Source organism: Rhamphochromis longiceps, linkage group LG14 (genome assembly GCF_057381845.1).
Source record: "Rhamphochromis longiceps isolate RC_006_pf linkage group LG14, R_longiceps_female_GT1.1, whole genome shotgun sequence".
Classification (NCBI taxonomy): domain Eukaryota; kingdom Metazoa; phylum Chordata; class Actinopteri; order Cichliformes; family Cichlidae; genus Rhamphochromis; species Rhamphochromis longiceps.
In genome coordinates, this window is record NC_140570.1 from 1,707,600 (window position 1) to 1,728,952 (window position 21,353).

Consider the following 21,353-nt stretch of genomic DNA (forward strand, 5'->3'; position numbering starts at 1 on the left):
CCAATCACAGCAGATGGCCGCCCCTCCCTGAGCCTGGTTCTGCCGGAGGTTTCTTCCTGTTAAAAGGGAGTTTTTCCTTCCCACTGTCGCCAAAGTGCTTGCTCATAGGGGGTCATATGATTGTTGGGTTTTTCTCTGTATCTATGAAGCGCCTTGAGGCGACTTTTGTTGTGATTTGGCGCTATATAAATAACATTGAATTGCATTTCTAAGCCAGTCGGCACCCATACCATAATAAAAAAATAAAAACTAATGACAGCATTTAAAATAAACAAAGATGAATAACATTTGACAATGCAATTGTAACATTATCAAAACTGATTTTTCAGATATGCAGTGTAGAAGATGCGGAGATTCAAATTTTTAATTTGGGTGTGTGTTTGAAATATGAAAATATTGGTTGACATCGTTGACATACTGTTATTAAAGATAGGAATATGTATGAAACGTAGATTCAAAAGCTCTATTAACAGAACTATAACCTGTTAGAATCTGACATTTATTTCAGATGTATTCTGTAACTGTTCACAGTGATGACAGAGTGTTTCCAAAAGTGCTCAGTCACAATTTTCAGAAGACTAACATGGAATTTTTGATTTATTTAAATACATAAACCTGTTGAAAGTAATAATTTACATTTTTGTCTTTGCAGGATCACAGTAATGTATAGATTTCTAGTACAGTCCAAGTTTGTCTATGAAAAAACACCAGCAAGCAGGGTATGTCCTACAACTATCGTATCACTGTGAATGACTAAGACTATAATCGAACTCTCTTCCTTAAACAACGAGAAACATGAAGTGTACTCAGGAGCAGATTCGAGCGCAGGCTCAGAGTGAAGTTAACAGAAAACGTTCTTTACATCATCATCATCATCATTTATTTATATAGCACTTTAAAAACACACCTGGTAGACCAAAGTGCTGTACAATAGAAATATAAATATAGTAATAAAATAGAAAAAACAGACAAGTATGTGTATGTGATGCAAAAGGTAAAATTAAAAACAAGGCTAGAATGTGTGAACGTTAACTTTGAGTTCTACAACTAGGAGCAAAATGCTTTGAACATGGACTACGGTAGTTCATACTCGAGGGAACAGTAACATGATCTGTGGCCGCTGGAGCTTGGCAAGTGAAACAGTGGTGTGAGAGTTGATGGTGGAGCGGCACTGTGACATTTTTGTGTTGTTACCTTACGTGTGCCGCTACGGGTCACCTTTTGTGTTTTTACGTATGGTGTGTTTATGGAAATGTATTTAAGATAAACGTAACTCAGGCCAGGTGTTTTTGGTCAGAACAAGCAAACCGTTTGTAAACTCTGCACTGTTATGATAAATGACATTGGATGAAGAGAAGCAAATAAAACTGATGAATACAAAAACAATCTTAACCGTACAACACAAGCATAGCTTGAGTTGTTACAAGTTTAATTCATAACAGTTACATTGCCTCATCCCTGCCATCAAACACTTCAGTGGCTTCAAGTGTAGACATAGCCTCTACAGGTACTGCATGAACAGAGAGGTAAGTACTAGAGCTTTGAGCAACGTGAGACCAATAACTAACATAGGTTAACAGATAATATGGCAAAGACTGGTTGTGAACGGTGGTCTTAAATACAGCTGGCTTGATTTGTCTCAGGTGGTGATCCTCAGAGGAGTGATGAAGTAGAGCAGGCACTGTGGAAAAATAGTTGTGACTCAACCAGACCATTACAAAGTATGGTCTGGAGGATTTTCAAGAACATTCTTAATGACTGTACACGGTGGCTGCTGATGGACGACGTTGGGCCAGATGTGCTACAGTTAGCGTTAAGGAGGTATGATCAAAGCAAGATCAAAAACATTTAACATTTAAACTTGCATAAAATGTTTAAGGGGAATATGGCCTGAAAATATAACATGAATTCTCAATCAATCAAAGCTTTATTCGTCACATGCAGGTTGCCCTGCAGTGAAATGGGACCCCCCCCCCCCCCCCCCCCCCCCGACCTTACACATATAGCACAAACATTACATGGGTGAATCAGAGAAAAACATTGAAATGTACACTACAGTGGGGAAAGTACAAGAGGAAAAAAGAGACCCCTACTCATGCTGTGCTTCCATGGTAGGACAGCATGAGAAAAGGAAACAAAAAACTCCTCTGCACAAAAGCACATAAATGTCCACAGCACAACATTGTGAAGACATGACAAGCCACAGGGGTGGGTGGGGGTGAGGAGTAATCCGAAGCGAACACAGCAGCCACCCTGCACAGCGCTATCATTCCAGCGCAGCACACAGCCCGCCATGTTCCCCCGCAGGAAACAAGCATCGAAGGCGTTGGAAGGGGAGGGGGGATGAGTGAGTGCCTATCAGTGTAAGTGTGTGTGTGTGCGTGTCCATAGTTCAGCGGAGACAGTGTCCTTCGCTCTATCAGGCTAAGTAAACAGTCCTCCAGCCAATCCAGGTGGCCTTCATGGGATGGGAAGAATAGCCGTAACACAGTCGTTATCAGGGAGTGATTGTTCGGCTCCAGCCTTGGGCCTGCAGCTGGCGCGTTATGGGGGTCCGCAATGTTCATGTTGATTTTGTTAATTTCCATGCGAGCAGCCCAGGAGAATTTTCAGGCTGCCCTAACACTCCGACACTGGCCTCTCGATCTCCCGTTGGAGAGTCGCGAGCCTCCCCATGATGGTACCATGGTGTTGTCGTTCTTTTGATTCTGAGACCTCACAGCTGCAGTGATCCATTTCACGATGTTTTCCAACTGTCGCTCAAGGGTCTCATTTTGAGCAGGCCTCTCTCTGATGTTTCCCCTCATACGCTCAATGGTGTTGTTTTGAGCCTTCACAGCCGATGCAAGCGTCTCCAAGGTGTTGACCATATTACGTTCGTTGTGAGAGGTCGCGCCTCGTTCCATTTCGATTCCAGCGGGCAGCCTTGGGGGAGTTTGAACAGCCGGTTCCGCTCTCTTATTTCTCCGATAAACCAGGGCTAAGCCAACTCCGATCAGCATGAACCCTGTTATCACGGTTCCGAATAGATAGATATCTTCAGCGTCCTCGATCGACAGTCCCGCCAAGCACACGACCCTCCAGTTCTGCCACCCGTCCATCGTGTATCCGGCAGGGAAAGTCCCTCCAGGGCACTCAGGCTCTCCCGAGCCCAGACTTCTCGTTGAGAAAAGGGAGTCAATAGCGTTCAGAGACCAGTTGATCAAATCCATAATTCTCTTTTAGGTTTTAGAGAACGACCGTGTGAGGCTATTCCAGGGAAAGTAATGCACACAAGACAAGACAAGGACATAGAGGCTAAGCAGGAAAGATAAGGGTGAGGAGGAGAGGAGAAAAGTGCGACCGCTTTCGCTGAGAGCTAAAGAAGAAGAGAATTAAGAAGTAATTTTTTGATATCTTTGAGGTTGGAGACAATGCAGAGAAGCCTTCGGTGGGCAAGAGGAAGACTGATCAATGTAACTGCAGCAGATCAACTTCTGCGTGACTTGGCTGAATTGATTCAGGAGGTCGAACTGTTTACTCAGCATGGCCAACATGGTAAGCACATATTGTGTCGATTCCTTGACTCATCAAAAGTGTGAAATAAATTATGACTCTGTCTTAACCTATTTTCCAAATACACCAAACGCTGATATATTTTCAGGCTGTTTTGGGTACCAGGCACCAGTGGTTTTCCACAGAGAGGTAGATCCCTTTACCTTATCACTCGGGAACAGCTTTCATTCCTGAAGTCATGTGGATTCACTGCACCTCAGAAGGCTGATATTTTGAATGTTTCACTTCGTACAATTCGAAGACGTCTGCGGTCAGTGACTTTTGAAACCAGTGTGACTTTCAGTTCTTTGTGACACACACTCACTGTGTCACAGGCTGGGTCTCTGACCCAGCGCTCTGAGTTCATGTTTGTATTTGTCTCATTTTGTTATGTGATTTAGTTTGTGTTATTTCCTATCTGCCTTTAGTTTAGGCAGTTATTGTTCCTGGGTTTTCTATGTTTTGGGGTTTTGTATTTATTCATCACATATTAGGTCTGTTAAGTTGTGTTGTCATGTTTTAGTTTTAGTATTTCCTGTTTTATTCTGACAATGTCATGTGTTCTTTGTTTATTGTATTTAGCTTTCCTCTCCTGGTCCTGTCATTAGGTTTATGTCTGTCAGCTGTTTCCCCCATGTGTCTCCACCTCCCCTGATCACCTCATGTATGTATTTAAGCCCTTTGTTTTCTGCATGCCATCGTCAGGTCGTCTGCTCATCCATGTCTCATCTCCAGGTACCCATGTCAGTTCACTATGGTTAAGGTTTTTCATGTTTTGTTATTAGTTCACCCAGTTTAGGTTATTGTTTAGTTTTCACCGATGCCCTATTATTTTGTACCCTCGTTGCTAACCTCAATAAACGGCTTGTTTTGTTAATCCACACCACGTTTTGGTCTGCGTTTGAGTCCTCCTCTGCAACACATACGGTCTGCCCCAGCCAGACCGTGACACACTGTTTATTCAAATGAAATGGTATTGTGAGATTGTAAAAATGAGTATATTTGAATGTGCACCACTAGTCAAGTAATGAAGTGTGTTGTTATGGCAGTGATAAAATACTCATGTTTTTTTGTCTGATTTCAGACAGTATCATTTCACCTGCATCAATGTATGCGGAACTGACTGGATGAACATGTGCAGGACATTGTTGCTGGCAATGAACAAATTGGTCCTGAGGCTGTCAGAGCCTCCCTGCGAGTACGTGGACTACGTGTACAGCGAAGGAGGGTTCGAGCAAGCATGTTACGGATAAATCCTGGAGCAGCTGCCCTTAGAGCATTCTTGCGGAGACCAGAACGGAGAACATATCAGGTTGCAGGTCCAAACTCATTGTGGCACATTGATGGAAATCACAAGCTGATAAGGTAACCAACCACACGGATTTGTTGAACACCTATTTTGACCAAAGTGAAATTCAGCATTACATCAAATATAATTGTTGAACAGTAAGACACGTCCAATAGAGCCAGGCCCTGGGATGGGCAGCCCTCTAACACAACTGGTTATGTTTAAAGGGGAAGATCAGAGAACACAGAGAGCGCAAGCAACATACAGAGAAAAATTCAAACTTGACATGCAATAGTGCCATGTAAATTAATTAAGAGTGTGTTTTCCATTGTTTCATTAACAAAGCAGAAATATTTTTCTTCTTATGGACCACGGTTTTAGGTGGAGGGTAGTCATTCATGGGGCTATTGATGGATACAGTCATCTTGTGGTCTTCCTTCATGCCTCAAACAACAACCGTAGCAGTACTGTTTCATCAAGTTTCATCAGAGCCGTGGTATCCTATGGTGTACCCTCGAGGGTCCGGACAGACAGAGGAGGGGAAAACAATGCTGTCTGCCTGATGATGAACATTTTCAGAGGCATTGATCGTGGAAGTGCCCTAAGAGGAAGGAGTACCCATAATCAGAGAATTGAGAGGCTCTGGGGTGATCTGTGGCGAGGAATGACCAATGTGTACTGTGATTTATTTCACCACCTGGAGGAGGAAGGCATCATTGACATTGACAATGAAATGCACCTTTGGGCTCTCCATTACATCTATCTCCCAAGGATCAACAGAGATTTGAAAGACTTCACTCAACAGTGGAACAATCATGGCTTGTGGACAGAGAGACACTTGAGCCCATTACAGATTTTTGTCCGAGGCAGCCTCCAGCAACAGGGCCGAGCCTCAACTGCCATGCAGGACATCTTTCAGACCAGAGCAGCTGCTGTTGATGGGACTGTTGGTGGGACAGCTGATGGTAGTGTGACAGCCACTGGGAGTGAGATCACTGCTGCTCAGGGCTTAAGTACTGATTCTGGTGGTGCTCATGGTACAGATGAGCTGGGATTGCTGGTCGACTGGCCTGAGATGATTACTGTGCCAGACATTGAATTTACTCTGGACGGACCGATGATGGAGCAAGTGGTAGAACTGTTTAATCCACTAAGTGGCACCAGAGAGAGTCATGGTATTGAACTCATCACTGGCTTAATATACTTTCTGGACTCCACATATCACTGAGACAGTTCAATTAATGACTGAAACATAATAGCAGCAAGTGGAAAGACTTCAAAATATCTAGGTGACTGGATACATATAATGTGAAAAGTTATAATACGTGTTTACTATGTACCATTGAGTAGTGGAGATACAAGAACGAGCTGTGTGACACTGACAATAAAAAATGTTGAGTGATTTTTAAAGTATATAAGATGGAAGCTGTGAAGTGGAAAGTATACAACTGAAGCTGAATCTCGATAAAGTGAACTTGATTAATCTAAAAGTTACAGCTGTTGATATTGATAAATACAACTATAAAGCAGTGACAGTAAATAATTAACAAATAAAGTTACAGCTGTTGATATTGATAAATACAACTATAAAGCAGTGACAGTAAATAATTAACAAATAAAAAACTGTATAGAAGGTCTTGAAGTGACTCAGTATAGTGCAGTACAGCGGTCCCCAACCCCCGGGCCTCGGACCGATACCGGTCCGTGAGTCGTTTGGTACCGGGCCGCGAGAGTTGAAGCCCAGGTGTGAAATGTCTGGTTTTCAGGGTTTTTATCGGTTTTCAGCTTTATTTTGTTATTGTTTTTATCTTTAACTCGGTTTTCCTGGGTCTTTTCACGTGCGTCATGAATAAATTTTCTTTTTTTCGGTACCGGTACTGGTTTTATTTTGTTGCATTTATCCGCGACACCTTAAAGGCCGGTCCGTGAAAATATTGTCGGGCATAAACCGGTCCGTGGCACAAAAAAGGTTGGGGACCGCTGCTGTAGTAGTTAAATATAAAGTGGTTTAGCATGTGTTTGATGTTGTGACAGTTCACAGCGAGCAGATTATGCTTTGTACAAACATAGTTCTGAAAATACTGGACTCCAGTGTAAAATGTGAATTCTAAAAGAGCAAACAGTGATTTGCAAATGTCAATGGCAAAGTTTATTCACAGCAGAACATAGAAAACATGTCAAATGTTTACACCGAGACTATGTCGTTAAAAATAAGTCCATTTTAATTTGATGGCAGCAATATGTTTCAAAACAGTTGGGATGGGGCAAGAGAAGGCTGGAAAAAGTGGTACTAAAAAGAAACAGCTGCAGGGATATTTTAAAAGTAACAGGTCAGTTACGTGATTTTAAAAGAGCATCTTAGAGAAGCAGAGTTGCTCTGGAGTAAATGTGGGCAGAGGTTGATCAATCTGCAAAAAAACTCCATTAACAAATTGTGCAACAATTTCAGAATAATGTTCCCAAGTGTAAAGTTGTAAAAACTTAAAATATTCCATCCTCTAGAGGCATAAAAGTATATTTTATCAAAAGATTCAGTGACTGGAGAAATCTCTTTGCAGAAACAATGAGGCTAAAAGCCACGATGTCAGTGATCTTCAAACGCTCATAGGAAAGTTATCATCATGGAGCATTAAACAGACACGATTCTGTCATGGAAAGCAGTGCATTTCCTGTATCCTTTGGGGCAACAGACCTGAGTCACACTTTTAGAGAAGTACCTGGTGAGGTGGATTGAGATGAATGTATGTTTGGGGAGTGTGATTGTGTGTACAGTGTCTATTTGTGCCTGTCTCCACGTCGGGTGAGTACCGAGTATTTGTTTATGTCTATATGGAGGTGGGAATGCATGTTTGCGTCTGTGTGTGCCTGTTCGTCTGTGTCTATATGTCGGGTCTTAGACTCCACCTCTCTGGGAAGGTCTCAGGCTCTCCGAGGTATGGAGGCCTATCTCCCTCACCACACTTCCTCCCGGTGGCTGATGCCCTCAGACTTGGTGTGTTGGTGGTTCTTGGTGTCTGGGGCTGGGCACCATGTATGTACTGACTCACTCCTGGTGGCCGATTGGCGGGGTCTGTTGCCTGTGGCTCAGCTGGGCCCCTTCCGGGGTGTGGGGGGCCCTCTGTGCCTGGGGCTCGGTTCACTCTGGCACAGCTGGCTGCCCGCAGAGCCCACGGCACGTCACTGCAACCCCCTCTGGCCTCTGCTCCGTGGCTGCTGGGTGACCCCTCGTTTGGGGCTCTCCTCAGCTCCTCCCAGGAGGGTGGCACAGATGTCCCTCTGATGGTCCTCCTTGGGTCCTCGTACTCTGGGGCCTCTGGATGTCTGGGGCCTGGATCTCCTCCATACCATACGAGTTACACTGATCTCCACTAAATCCATCTTCTGGTAGCATCTTCATAACACTGTTATTAAGCGAGATGAACTCTTCACCCAGCTTGCAGAAACTTTGCAGTGTTTCTGACCCTAGTTTATCAGCATGCTCTTCACTATTTGTCATGTTGTCTTTGGCTCCCTCTTTTGGTCAACCACATGTGGTGTGCCATATGCTGCATCTTTAAGCTCAGCAATTATTCCAAATTAACTTTCAAGCACTCACGAGAAGCTTCTGTAACTCAGTAAACTTGAATAAATCTTCTTCAGTAGCTTTCCTCAGCATCTTCTCAAATGATCAAGTAAATGATTGAACTTCAAAGTGCCACAGGGAAGCAGTACGAACAGGAGTGTGCTCCTTATAGCTCCGTTAGCATAGCTAGCTTCATTATTAGAATGTTTGCATGATGGTTTATAATTTCTCATCATCAAGCACCTTCATCTGATTCTTGGAAAAGTATGGGACACGTGCAAAACCGTGAATTTTCACAAGAAAATCTTTACCTAGAAAAATGCAAATACAAATCTTATTTTTTCAACTTCTTCATCTTCTTTCCACCAAACACAGCTAGCGCATTCAAAAACTTTACTGGTCCGTGCTCTTGTGATCATTCTATCTTTTCAGTGTTTCTTCTAATAAGAAAATGAGATATTATGTAGGTCTGTAAGGATGACGCGAGAGCTCGTCACATTTTACTCCAACTTTAATCTCAGTTTAGATTAGGTCCACCACAATATTATGATAAGAATCCTGCTTGAGAGGAAGTAAAGCTTTCAAAACAAAACTCTAAATTTCACAGTAATGCTAACTTAAACTGACGTCAACCTCACCTACTGATCATGAAAGAGAATTAAAGACAATCTACATCAGAAAATATTCAGAATCACCAAAGTAAGAAAAGGTGAATCATATTCTGGCTCAATATGAACGTATTTTTACATTTGAGCAAAAACAGAAAGAAGGCTCCTTCATTCTGGACCCACATCGTGGGTAAACCACATGACCTCCAAACAGGCCAAAATGTCACCGCCTGTGTTCATGTGGAAAAAAACGCTGTGTGCACACGTGAGGGCGAAACCATGAAGATCCAAAACAGGAACCAAAGCGATCCTGCTCCACTTCAGACACCTGTACCTGCTGAGCGGTTGCCAGGTTCGTGACCCTGACCAAGCCCGACTGTGACCACAATCGCATCAGGGTTGTTCCAGGCTCAGTGATGACTGCGTGTGACACAATCGGCCTGCAATGGCTCCTCCTTTCGCCCTCGGGGTGTAGCGCTCCATTCTGCTTCTCTCTCGCCCTCCATTAAGATTATAGTTAATGCAAAACATGTCTGAACTAGCCATTTTCTGCTCTTGGAAAGCTAACCAGCTCCTCAGATGCCAGGACCGCCCCACTGGACCTCCACTGGTGTTGAAATGTAATGTGTGTCACACACGCTACACTTACATTGAGTCAAAAGTAGAACATGTGCAGCTTAGAAAGCTTATGTTGATTTAAGTGTGTCAGAGCTGATGACTGCCACAGAGGTTTCTGAGGTTGTGGTATTTAAATAATCTACGTGTCTCGCACACGTGGGTTAAACAAGGAAGTTAAACAAAGTAATTTAAGAATTTAATTGAAGAATAAATATAAGCAATACATATTTGATTAGTATAAAAATGGAAGAGATTAATTAATCTGCCCCTCTGGCCACTGGTGTTGGCCAGAGGGGCCGATGGCGCGATATGGCAGCCTGGCTTCTGTCAGTCTGCCCCAGGGCAGCTGTGGCTACAACTGTAGCTGCCTCCACCAGTGTGTGAGTGTGAGAGTGAATGAATGGTGGTATTGTAAAGCGCTTTGGGTGCCTTGAAAAGCACTATATAAATCCACTCCATTATTATTATTATTATTAAATAATATATAATTAATGTTATCTGCTGATTCACATGAGTATATAGCTGTGCTATTGTATAGAATGAGAATCTTAATATCTTGACAATATGAGAGAATGTATGTGTGGTGTATATATAGAAGAAATTGCAGGTAAACTTAGGGCCAGGGCTGCGTGAGCCACTGATTCTTTCTGCTCTCCTGCAAACACCTTTGTTTTTACTTACTTTACTTTTTGTTCCCAAATCAGTAAAATAAGACTTAATATGGCAGTCCATTACATTCTAATCTTGGAACATGCACTTATACACAGTACACATGTACAGTCTTTGCATGCAGCTTCCACACCAGCACTTCTTTGTGTTTGGCTGGAGTGAGTGTGATGTCACAACACCTGTGCAGTAAACATGTTTTATTCCAGCTTCCACATTTGGCGTCACTCTGTTCTTTCCATCAAGGCTCAGCTGGGGTGTACTACGGAGCAGTGGATGGGTTAGCAGGTTATGTTGAGCTTATAGAGTATACATGTCGACCCCGAGTGCGTACGTGCCACGGCTCCATTTGAACCTTTTACACTGGCCGAATATTAATAATGTCTCCTCAGAAAACTTCATCTCACATTAGTCTCGACTACTTTACAGCGCTGGTGTTGCCTTTTATGTTTATAGGATTTACAGATTTCCTCTGACGTGTTTGTCGTCTTACCCGTCATCTCCGACGGGGATTAGTCGAGCTAGCTCATGCTAACAGAGCCTGGCCGTTTTCAACTTTCTTTGAAGTACACCACTCATGACAAAACAAGAAACACAATGAAAGAAGTACAAAGCCTTTATTCTTATGTACAAATGCTAATAGCTAGATTGTTGTATGAGCTTATAGTTCTAATTTTGGGTTCAATCTGAGGTTACACGGGCCCAAACCAAACATGCATGGGTCCAACCTCACAATATTCAATGATTAACTGAATACTAACAAAATCTCAAATGAGATAAAACTCATTTCAAAGCTGCCTTTAACTAAAGATTTATGGATGGACACATTGTAACCTTAGAATGATACAACAGGGAGCATGTTGAGGTTCCAAATGGTTTGAGATCAGATTTGTTCCATTTAAATCACAAAGTGACTCTGAGTTATGACTTTAAGAAGTTGTTACATCGGATATCTGCATTCAGTCAAGTCAGATGACTTTTTTTTCATTATTTAGACAACTTCTTTAATTATTTGAGCTCAAACTCAACTCTCATGTCAACATCGTCACCTTCAGTAAGCAGGGTCAGTTTATAACGACCGTTTTCATCCACAACTCCAAGAACTTTTTTGGGATCTTCTGAGAACACAAACTTAAACCTGTTAGTTCCATCAAGTTCCATCTTGTAGAACAAAGCCTCGTGATTCGTTCCAGGGATGTCTGTGGGGGGCGTCTATGGACAGACATAAGGAGAAAAAGAGTAACAATCCCTGTGTCATCCTGACGCACTGCAGATCAAGTATAGTGGCCCTTTCACACGTGGAGATTAAACTGTTGTTTAATAAGCAGAATTAAGGAGTCTAGTGATGGTGTCAAACAGGAACGATGACAATCAATGTTAATTAAACTAGCAGAATGAGATGATTTTTCTCATTTTAAGAGCTGGTTCAAATTTATTAATTAAACTGTATTCATTTTTAAAAACATAAAAAATAAAAGCTTTTTTGTGGGCCAGTAAAAATACACACTTACTGATATACTGGTTTCTTATTAATATCTAAACCAGTGGTCTCCAACCCACGGACCGCGGACCGCTACCGGTCCATGAGTCATTTGGTACTGGACCGCGAGACCTGAAGCTCGGGGTCTTTTCCTGTGTGTTATGAATAAATCTTCTTTTTGGTACTGGTTTTATTTTGTTGTATTTATCTGCAACACCTTAAAGGCCGGTCCGTGAAAATATTGTTGGACATAAACTGGTCTGTGGCACAAAAAAGGTTGGAGACCGCTGCACTAAAACCAACTCTGAATGACTTTTCTTGTACTTACCATTGGTACAGCTTGAATTTTGTGCTCCTTACAACATACCACCATTGTCTGGTCATTCTTTAGGGTATATAACATGACTGGCATCTTTTCCTTATTGTTTAGAGTAGAGCTCCGATAGGTCCAGATGCAGAGTTTCTTCTCTGAAGAGGAAACAAGGACAAGCAAGAGCAGCATGTCATTCAGCTATGTCTTGTTTTAAAGAACAAAGGTGATGATATCCTGCTGTTCTGTTCGTCTATATGTGTCAGTTTGTTCTGTGCGCAAAACAGGACCAAACTGCAGCGCTCCACAAACTTATTTGTTCGGCTTTTAATGGACCGACCAATTTAAAATCCTGGGGTCACGTTTTGACAGGCAGCAGCTGTAGTGACTGCAGATTTGGACATATGGTATTATTATATCTATTATATTTGGGACTCACATTAACACTAAACTTAGCTACATGTTAGGGTTGAAATTCCACCACATTGAGAGAGACTCACTGCAGAGGCAGCTGGTCATGTTGCTGGTTGCTGTAATCATTTCTAATGTGAATCCCGCTCCACAGTGTAGACCTCTGCAGTCGTTCTACAAATGCATTGTTCACTTAAAGGTACAGTCAGTGGTCTTTACTTCCATCCACTTAAACAATTCAGGGTCGCAGGGAGCTGGAGCCTCTCCCAGCTGCCACAGGATGAGAGGCAGGGTACCCCCTGGACAGGTCACCAGTGTGTCACAGAGCTAACACAGAGACACACAACCACTCACATATAGGTGTGAATAATCGTTTAACCTAACCCCACTAATTGCAGGTCTTTGACTGCGGGAGGAAGCCGGAGTATCCGAAGAGATCCCACACAGAAACGGGAGATCATGCAAACTCCACATAGAAAGGCCCTGGCTAAAGAGTGGATTCAAACCCAGGACCTTCTTGCTGTGAGGCGACACTGCTAACCACCGTGCTGACCCTTTTTTTTTTTACTTTATTAACAGTTATGCTGCGATAGGTGTAGGCTGCTGGGCGATTGCATGATGCATTGAGTACTTCTTCTTCAGTCACCTTTCTCACTCACTATGTGTTTATACATCTCTGTGCATTAAGTCATTAGCGACTTACATTACTGAATGAACAAGAAACGCTCATCACGGGAGATCGTGCATCACGGGAAGCCCCAGCAGCCGAGGCCTATTGCAATGTAATTAAGGGAGGATTTGGGGTCACCTGATCCAGCCCTGCCTGACTAAGCAGACAAATGTCCATCAACATGCGTCAACAGCTTTATTCTCTCAGCAAGTTGCTTTATTCTTAAAAAATTTCAACAATTACAATGTTGAAGAAGCTAGCGCACAAGCTCTTTTTTTTTTGGAATACTTTATTGATATTGATTATTGGGCACCTGGGGAGCAGTGTGTAGGGACAGTACCTTTGTTCAGGGGTATCGAACCCCTGCCCTTCTGATCATGGGGCCACCACTCTACCTACTGAGCCTGCCAAGTTCAACCAAACTGAACTGAAAAGTCAGTAACCATAACAACAAGAACTCTGTCTTACCCAGAGGTGGGTAGTAACGAGTTACATTTACTTGAGTAAGTTTTTGCAAAAAATGTACTTTTAAAGTACCTTTTTTGCACGATACTCTTTACTTTTACTTGAGTACATTTATAAAGAAGAAACGGTACTTTTACTCCGCTACATTTGCAAAATTCGACTTGTTACTTTAAAAAAGAATAAATTTAACACATTAGATAACATGCCGCCAGTGGAGTTTTCTGTAACTTTTTTACCAATCAGATGTGGCCATGCAGTCACATGACCAGTTTGAAACTGTGGCGGGCAGAGCGGCCCAAGCGTTTCAAAGTAGCGACACACGTAAAGAAGAAACATGAAAACATGGCAGAGTCTACGCTAGAGCTGAAGAGGATGAACAGCCTTGGCCTCACATACAAAGAATGTTTTGCTTAAAAGCAGCACAAAAGAACAGCTCTGTCTTCAGTGAGAGCCAAAACAACAACTTTTCAGCGTGAAACAACTCAGCTCGTGTAACCTGAGTAAGTTTTCTCTAAATATCTTTTAGCTGTGGTTAGCTGGATGTCAGTCTTATGTTACAGCAGCGGTGTCCAGCTCGAGCTGCGAGTCATGTTTTCTGCGCTACGTTGTAGTGAGATAAGTTTGTGAGTGTTTTGTGCAGCTTCAGCTGTCCTGTTAACTGCTCGCTGGTTAGCTAGCATGAGCTATAAGCTAACAGCTAGCATGGTTAATGACGCTACAGTTCAATGCACATGCAAACAGCTCGTCTCTACTGCTTTAACTGTTAAAACAGAAGCAATACTGCGGCTGGCAGTGTTTATTATGTGAAGCAGCAGCTTGTTCAGTTTAAACAGTCTGCATTAAGCTGGGCAAACACTGCGATTTTTTTCAGTCACGTTATTCAGCTCCTGCTCAAACTGTACAATTAAATCTCAGGGGTTAGAAGTTCATAGGTCACGATGCAGGTCTCACACTATACGGCCTGATGCTCTGATGCGACCTGAGTGCTCACACTGTGCGTCCATAACATGAAGCTTATCATACAAAATCTGTCCCTCGCTCTCCCTCTCTGTCTTTCACTCACACAGACACACACCGTCAACTTTGCTAAATTACTAATGACAAACATTGACCAGGCAGCTGTGATTGAGCAGCATCCAGCTCTTTTCATGGTTGTTGTAGTCGTGATAATTTTGTGAGGCCACATTGAAAAGCCTCGGATACGGAGGCATAGAGCTGCCACCCAGGCAAAAGAAACATAGAAAAGTGAAAAGTTTATTGTTCTAACAATATACCTTTCACGTTTGAACAATATAATATCAGGTTATTACAATATACAGAATTATCACGTTCGTACAATATAAATATTATAGAGGCTACATCGCAGCTCCAGTCGCGCTTCCATCACCGTCTTTCGTCTTTTCCCAGAGTAACAGCCAAACAGGAGGATCTATTGGCGAGCACTGCTTAGCCTTGCACGCGTTCTTATTTTAAACTTAATCTGGAATTCATTGCAAACTGTTTGTGCGGGACATGAATGACAGGATTTTGTTTTTCTACAAAAACATCTCCAGTGTGATTGAATCTTCTTGCCAAACATCTGCAGCTTGGCAGTGTATACAGCACTATAATGACCAGAGCTAATTCTTTTGAAAACCTTACATCTTTCCACAGGTTTCAACTTCATCAGACATCACCTAGACTCAGAGCTGGATGAGGCCAGCACAAACAGCAGCCTAACCGACTAAGATGATGGATCCATGGGGTCAGGAAAGCCAGAAGCAGGGCTGGAGAGGTACCTTTCATGTCCATTCACTGGAGGTGTGGATCTATTGCATGGCGTTCCTCACATCAAGAAGCTGTCGATCAAAATCAATACAGCTCTTCCTGCATCAGGAGCTTGTGAAGGAATCTTACGGTGTGTTCACACCGAACGCGATGGACGCGAATAAAACGCCCCAAACGCCCCTAATTTGACGCGTGTACATTCGCGTCTCAACGCGTGTCCAAGAAAAATCCATCGCGCGTCAAAATATCATATTTTGACGCGCGTGAACCGGAAATGTGGGAGGAATGTGGGAGGGAGTTGTGCCAGACCGGTATCTTTGCAAGATGGCAGCTATCGAGCTAGCGCTTGAAGAGAGAGTCTCCCTTCTCTATGTACTGTGGAGAGCAGAGCAGCAGCGTAACAGACGTCCTCGCCGTACCTGGGTCCATCAGGTCCTCCAGAGGCATGAGCAGTTTGGTGAGTTTCACCACTTGCTCCAGGAGCTGCGCCTGGATGACGGCCGATTCCAGCGCTATCACCGTTGGCCAGTTTGAGGACCTGCTTTCCCTCGTCGGTCCCAGCATTGCCCGCCTAGACACCAACTACAGACGCTCAATCCCACCTGCAGAGCGCCTGTCCGTCTGCCTGAGGTTAGTAAAACTATTTAATACGGTAGTCCTTTATTGATATCTGTGCTAATATGCTAATCCATCCAGTTATACACTGCTAACATGGATGTGCTATGCTAACAGTGAATGCTGTCGGTGTTTACTGAAAGCAAACTGTGGTACAGAGACGACTGTTATAATATTTCTAGTGATACTCAGAAGCTCTCATCAAGTCCCGATTTAATTCGATTTATGCTGTTATCAGTGTTTGCATGATAGCATGGCTGTGGTGTCACATCAATGTATGCGCTCGGTGTTTGCTGATATCAAACTGTAGCATTAGGACCACTGAGTTAACCTTTGTAGTGATACTCACTCCTTTTTATTTAGACCTGGTTTAATTCTGGGATAGTTGAATGTTTGTATATAATCCCTGCAGCTGTCAGACTCTATAGCAGGGGTCACAGCCTTTATTAAAACAGAGTTAGATAAAACTGTGAACAGTTTGGTTCATCTCTAGTTACATGGTTCTATCTTGATAAGCTGTCTTATCACAGATTAATTTTTCAAAAATATTAATGATTTAAGCAAGGAAAGGGCTACATGTCAACATACAACTCTTTATTTCTATTAATGTCTTACTTCATTCCTACCTGATTGACATGTTTAGGAATTGTGAGTGATTGGCTCACTGTAGTGGCAAAAGTTGCTACCAATCAAATTATGATATGTTAAAGTTAAAACAAAACACAACTGTTTTAGATATTATCTAATATACATTTTGTAATTATCCTTATAATTACAAAAGGTTTTATGTAAGATTCATGTTTTGTGATTTAAATCTGACATCACAAAAGTATTTTGGAATTTGAATGATGTATTTTGTAACTGCAGTACACATAATACTGATTTTGAACAATTTTGTCCAGGTTCCTTGTCACCGGGGACTCCTTCAGGACCATCGCGTTCAGTTTCAGAGTCGGTGTGTCCACGGTGAGCCAGATCACCCCCCAGGCAGCGACGTCCATCTGGGACTGTCTAGTGGACGACTTCATGGCTGTGCCTTCACCTGGAGACTGGCGCTCCATCACAGAGGGATTCCAGGAGCGCTGGAACTTTCCTCTGTGCTGTGCAGCTCTGGATGGGAAGCACATCCAGACAAAGGCACCCCATATATCATATAGGAGACACACACATTGATATACACTAAATATTCATTTCATTTCTTTTTTGTGGTGCCCAAATTGATGCACCTGCTTGATTTTGTTTAAACAATTATTGCACACTTTCTGTAAATCCAGTAAACTTCTTTTCACTTCTCAAATATCACTGTGTGTGTCTCCTGTATGATATTTAACTGACATTTTTTATTGTAACAACCAACGATTTATACAGGAAAATAATGTCTATTAACAAGGTTGCCCAAACTTCTGCATCCCACTGTATCAGTATATTTTGTCATTAGTATAATATGAAATAAATTCTACATGTGTCAAGTCGTGTGCCAACATTTGCTGTGTAGTAGAACTGAGACATTAGTCATTATAAACATTTATTTGAAATAATATTAAAAGTCTCAAACAGAAAAACATTAAACATAAATATATAAAATATAAGAATTTACAGAGAGACAGGAATAAAAAGGACCAGCTGCTCTCCAGAGCAGGAACAAGGCTGAGGAGGAAATGCTCCATTGGAGACTGGTGTGGCCTCTTCAGGGACTCCAGGATGGCCAGCTCCACCGCCGATGGACCGTCCTGGGACCCGTCCCTCATCTGCCTCGGAGCCGTCCTCCTCTGTGGGCCTGTAAAACAGCACAAAACACAAAGAAATGAGAAGGCTGCTACTAGATTTTAATTTCAACATTGAAAAGAAAAAAAAAAAAAAACAGGATATAATCAGATTGGTTGTAGATATTTAGTAAAGGTGATCACAGGCAATCCCACCGACTAAAAAGGTATCAGTGCTTGCTGTACATACCTGTGGGTGCAGCAGCAGGAGCTCAGGGACTGGGGATGCTCTGCTGCAGAATCAGTTGGTTCTATCAATACAGTATTAAATGTTAACAGGTTGGATATAATAATCGTAGAGTAGACAGTGGTCCCTCATTTATTGCAGGGGTTCTCAGAATAACTAGCCCCTGGTCACAGTTCTCACAATTGATTCTCAAAGTGCAAACCTTTGTAGATTGCAAAACGTAAAAGTATTATTATGCTGCGGTTTGTCTTCATCTGCGCGCCACTTTCGTGCGCCTTTTTCCCTCACGGTGCAGGTGTGTATTTCCGAATGAGGCTCATAGTTATGGGTGTTTTTGTGCTGTTTTTTCTATTGGACGCGATGGTTATCAAAACCAAACGTGATAAATTTGGCAAGCGCAGGAGATTTGTCAATCAGGCTGCAGAATGCAATGCTGTACTGTGCAATAAAAAAATCAGCGAAAAAGCAAAGCAGTGACGGATGAACAGCGGGACCACTGTGTGCTGTTTATTAATAAACAATAAAATATATTCCTAAATGACAACATGCATAAAAGCAGAACGGTATTTGTACGTCAGTGGGAAAATAGCGGTGGCTTGCTAGCTTTTGTGCGGCTTCCCCGGGTCAGTGAAAACTTTCAAAAGAGAAATGAATGAACTTACCAGGTTGCCCGATCTCTTCACATATCTTCCTCCAAGCTCGGTCCTTTTTATTCCTGTCTCGGTACTGAAAGCAGCTGGTGTTGTACAGCTCCGAGTTGTTTGCTACCGCATTGATTAGCCTTCCCCTCCATTGAAGTATGAAAGGCTTTGGCTGGATCTGCCCCTTTGACCTAGGTAACAGCCACGTCACCAGGCTCCTGATTGGTTGTCGCGGCGCGATTTGACGCTGGAGTTCAGATTTTTCCAACTCGAGCGGTAGACGCGAAACGCGCGTATGCACAAAATGCAACACAAAAACTCACGCGCGTGGTTTTATTCGCGAGTCAAACGCGCCAGACGCGCTACACTGACGCGCGTTTCACGCATTTTGGCGTTTTCGCGACGCAAATCTGCTTCCGAATTTTCGCGGGACCCGCAATCGCGCGTCATCGCGCCTTTCCATTGACTTTACATGTAAACCTGACGCTCTATTCGCGTCCATCGCGTTCGGTGTGAACACACCGTTAGTCATGCAGGACTCCTGTTCACTGCTGAACAGTTGAGAGCAAACTGCTGCTGAAGCTGAACCATCACCTCACTGAGTGAAGAAATGGCACATTTTTGCTAAACATGCAGAAACAGATGCACACCCATACAACTTATGGTAAACTGAGCTGCCTTGTATGAACATATGTTGAAGATGCCTCGTTCTGTTTTCTCTGAGGCTGCTGTGCCATTTGGAGCAAAGATGAATATAAAGTTTACAGCATATCTTTTCACTGGAAATAGTTTGCACTGTTTATATGTTTATATTATTTACTGCAGGTGTTGGTGAAAAAAGCTTTATGTTGTGAAAAACTGAAATCTGGAAATTAGAATTGTTGTGCCTTATTTTGATGTTTTTACATATATTCCTGTTGAAAATAGTAAAATTTGTATATTTATTTATTTTTGTTTGTCTGATAGCATTTATTTATAAAATAAATCGGACATTTCAAACAATTACTCGCTACTTGAGCAGTCTTTTCACCAAGTACTTTTTTACTCTTACTTGAGTAACTTTTTTGACGACTACTTTTCAGTTTTACTTGAGTAATAATATTTTAAAGTAACTTGAGTACAATTTTTGGATACTCAACCCACCTCTGGTCTTACCACAGCAGGTCTGGAGCACGAATGTGTCTTCTTGGTTTAAAATCAGGTATCCAGCACCGTTCTTGCTCTCAATGGACCAATGATACTCTCCTGACTTTCTGAAATTATCCTCCTCAAAATCTGTATTTTTGAGAGAACAACACGACGATGAGCTTCACATCACGCCTCACAATACTACTCTGCTATCATATTCTAAAATGAAATTAAAAAAGAGAAATATTAAAATCCTTTACCCGGTGAAGCCACTTTTAGATTTTCAGAGGACGCGTTCACATTTTGAAAAAAAGACAATAGAAATAAAATTTAAATAATTGTATAATTAACCTATAATGACATGATTAAATGTACAGACTGAGCAACTACTGAGAAAGTATAAAATGCCTTTTACCTTCAAAGTAGAAGGAATCCTCAGCTGTATCCAAAAACTCAACATTGATGCAGCTGCTGGACGCCATCAGGTAGACTAACACAAACACAGTCCTTTGTTGGTTAATGAATACGGTGCACAGTAAATCCACACATGATTTTTGAGTCTGTGTCTTATTTCATTTTAGCAGAAAACTTGGGTCCAGTTTTTCTAAGTTAAACACATTTATAACCAAAGCCACTTGTGCTGAACGCAGTGTACAGCTGTCTACACACAAGAACCAAATATCCATGCACATTATTACTTCAGTGGACCTCGCTCTTATTTTGAAAATTCATTCAATGACCAGCTGGCGCTCTGGACTGCAACTGTAGAAGTGTCGATTTCTGGAGATCACAGATGAGGGACACTCTGTCCAAAACCTGCAGCAGGTGGAGAATCTGCTGCTGTGCTGAGCTTATTAAGTAGCCAAGCAGAACAGGGTGTGCTATGATCAGCTGCAGTCCAAAAACAATGCAAACTGTCCACCGCAGTCTGTCAGGGTTTCTCTGCTGGGAACACATTCAGATGATTCCTCGGGCTCGTCGTGAACAAACCCCGAGGAGAAGATAAAGGCGTGTTTACAAGCCTGTTATGCTGAGCCCGATGACCCATAATGCCACACAAAAGTTCCCCCATAAAGTCAGCTTTCAGCAAACTTCAGTCTGTTTAGGATTCGTTCCTTCGGGTCAGTGTTATAACCCTCCGCCCCCCAAAAATGCTTTTTTATTCGACATGTGTGTGAATGTTTCGTGGTCCGCCATTAACCTCAGCTGATAGTCCGAATTTAGACAGCGAAAGCTTCGTGACGTTCCTGTTTATCGGTCACGGAGCTCGGAGTAAAAAAACACTAATAGCATGCATATTTACGTTTCGCCACGACTGTGACCGGACGCCTTCCAGTCACGTTTGCAGCTTCAACCATAAATAGAACCATCACATACCTTTGGAGATGCTTTGAAAACCTGCAGAAGTTGTCTTTGTCCTCGGAAGGTCTGCGCTTACTTCCCTTTGAATGGCAGAGAAATGAGCCCGTTTGTAGGAGGAGAAAGCTGCACCTCACCCCGTTACTGTGCCTTCATATGTTTCTTTCCCTCAAGGCGTTACAGCGTCACACTTTCTCTCTGTGTGTGTGTGTGTGTGTGTGTGATTCCTCCCATACGATATTTATGTTCTACTCTCGATTCTCATATTAAAATATCCATAT

General features: G+C 42.5%; 2 protein-coding genes and 1 long non-coding RNA gene across 4 annotated transcripts; 2 read left to right on the forward strand and 1 right to left on the reverse strand.

Annotated features, from left to right (window-relative positions):
* The first annotated feature begins 3,525 nt into the window (after positions 1–3,525).
* LOC146653381 (uncharacterized) lies at positions 3,526–6,050 on the forward strand. The gene is made up of 3 exons (XM_085380596.1): positions 3,526–3,537; positions 4,676–4,899; positions 5,204–6,050. Exons 1-3 carry the CDS (start codon positions 3,526–3,528, stop codon positions 6,048–6,050), a joined length of 1,083 nt encoding a protein of 360 aa, XP_085236722.1.
* Positions 6,051–10,874: 4,824 nt separating this feature from the next.
* On the reverse strand, positions 10,875–21,245 carry LOC146653382 (interleukin-18-like). 2 transcript variants are annotated; one of them, XM_085381028.1, is made up of 6 exons: positions 21,091–21,245; positions 20,129–20,203; positions 19,974–19,985; positions 19,741–19,860; positions 12,085–12,224; positions 10,875–11,488 (listed from the first exon to the last, which is right to left on the reverse strand). In XM_085381028.1, exons 2-6 carry the CDS (start codon positions 20,193–20,195, stop codon positions 11,285–11,287), a joined length of 543 nt encoding a protein of 180 aa, XP_085237154.1. In that variant the 5' UTR covers positions 20,196–20,203; positions 21,091–21,245; the 3' UTR covers positions 10,875–11,284. The 2 variants fall into 2 exon arrangements, with proteins under 2 accessions (XP_085237154.1, XP_085237153.1); XM_085381027.1 differs by having other exon boundaries at positions 19,729–19,860; positions 21,091–21,244.
* LOC146653383 (uncharacterized) lies at positions 15,792–17,463 on the forward strand. The gene is made up of 2 exons (XR_014907366.1): positions 15,792–16,009; positions 16,897–17,463. It is a non-coding gene; the product is annotated as an uncharacterized LOC146653383 (long non-coding RNA).
* Positions 21,246–21,353: the final 108 nt, after the last annotated feature.

Coding starts and splice junctions, on each gene's coding strand:
- LOC146653381 (XM_085380596.1), top strand. Junction 4,900..5,203: donor GGAAATCACAAGCTGATAAG/GTAACCAACCAC, acceptor CCACGGTTTTAG/GTGGAGGGTAGTCATTCATG.
- LOC146653382 (XM_085381027.1), bottom strand. CDS start 20,195: ATGGCGTCCAGCAGCTGCATCAATGTTGAGTTTTTGGATACAGCTGAG. Junction 12,225..19,728: donor CTGCTGTGGTAAGACCAGAG/GTGGGTTGAGTA, acceptor TTTCCTCTTCAG/AGAAGAAACTCTGCATCTGG. Junction 11,489..12,084: donor AAATTCAAGCTGTACCAATG/GTAAGTACAAGA, acceptor GTCTGTCCATAG/ACGCCCCCCACAGACATCCC.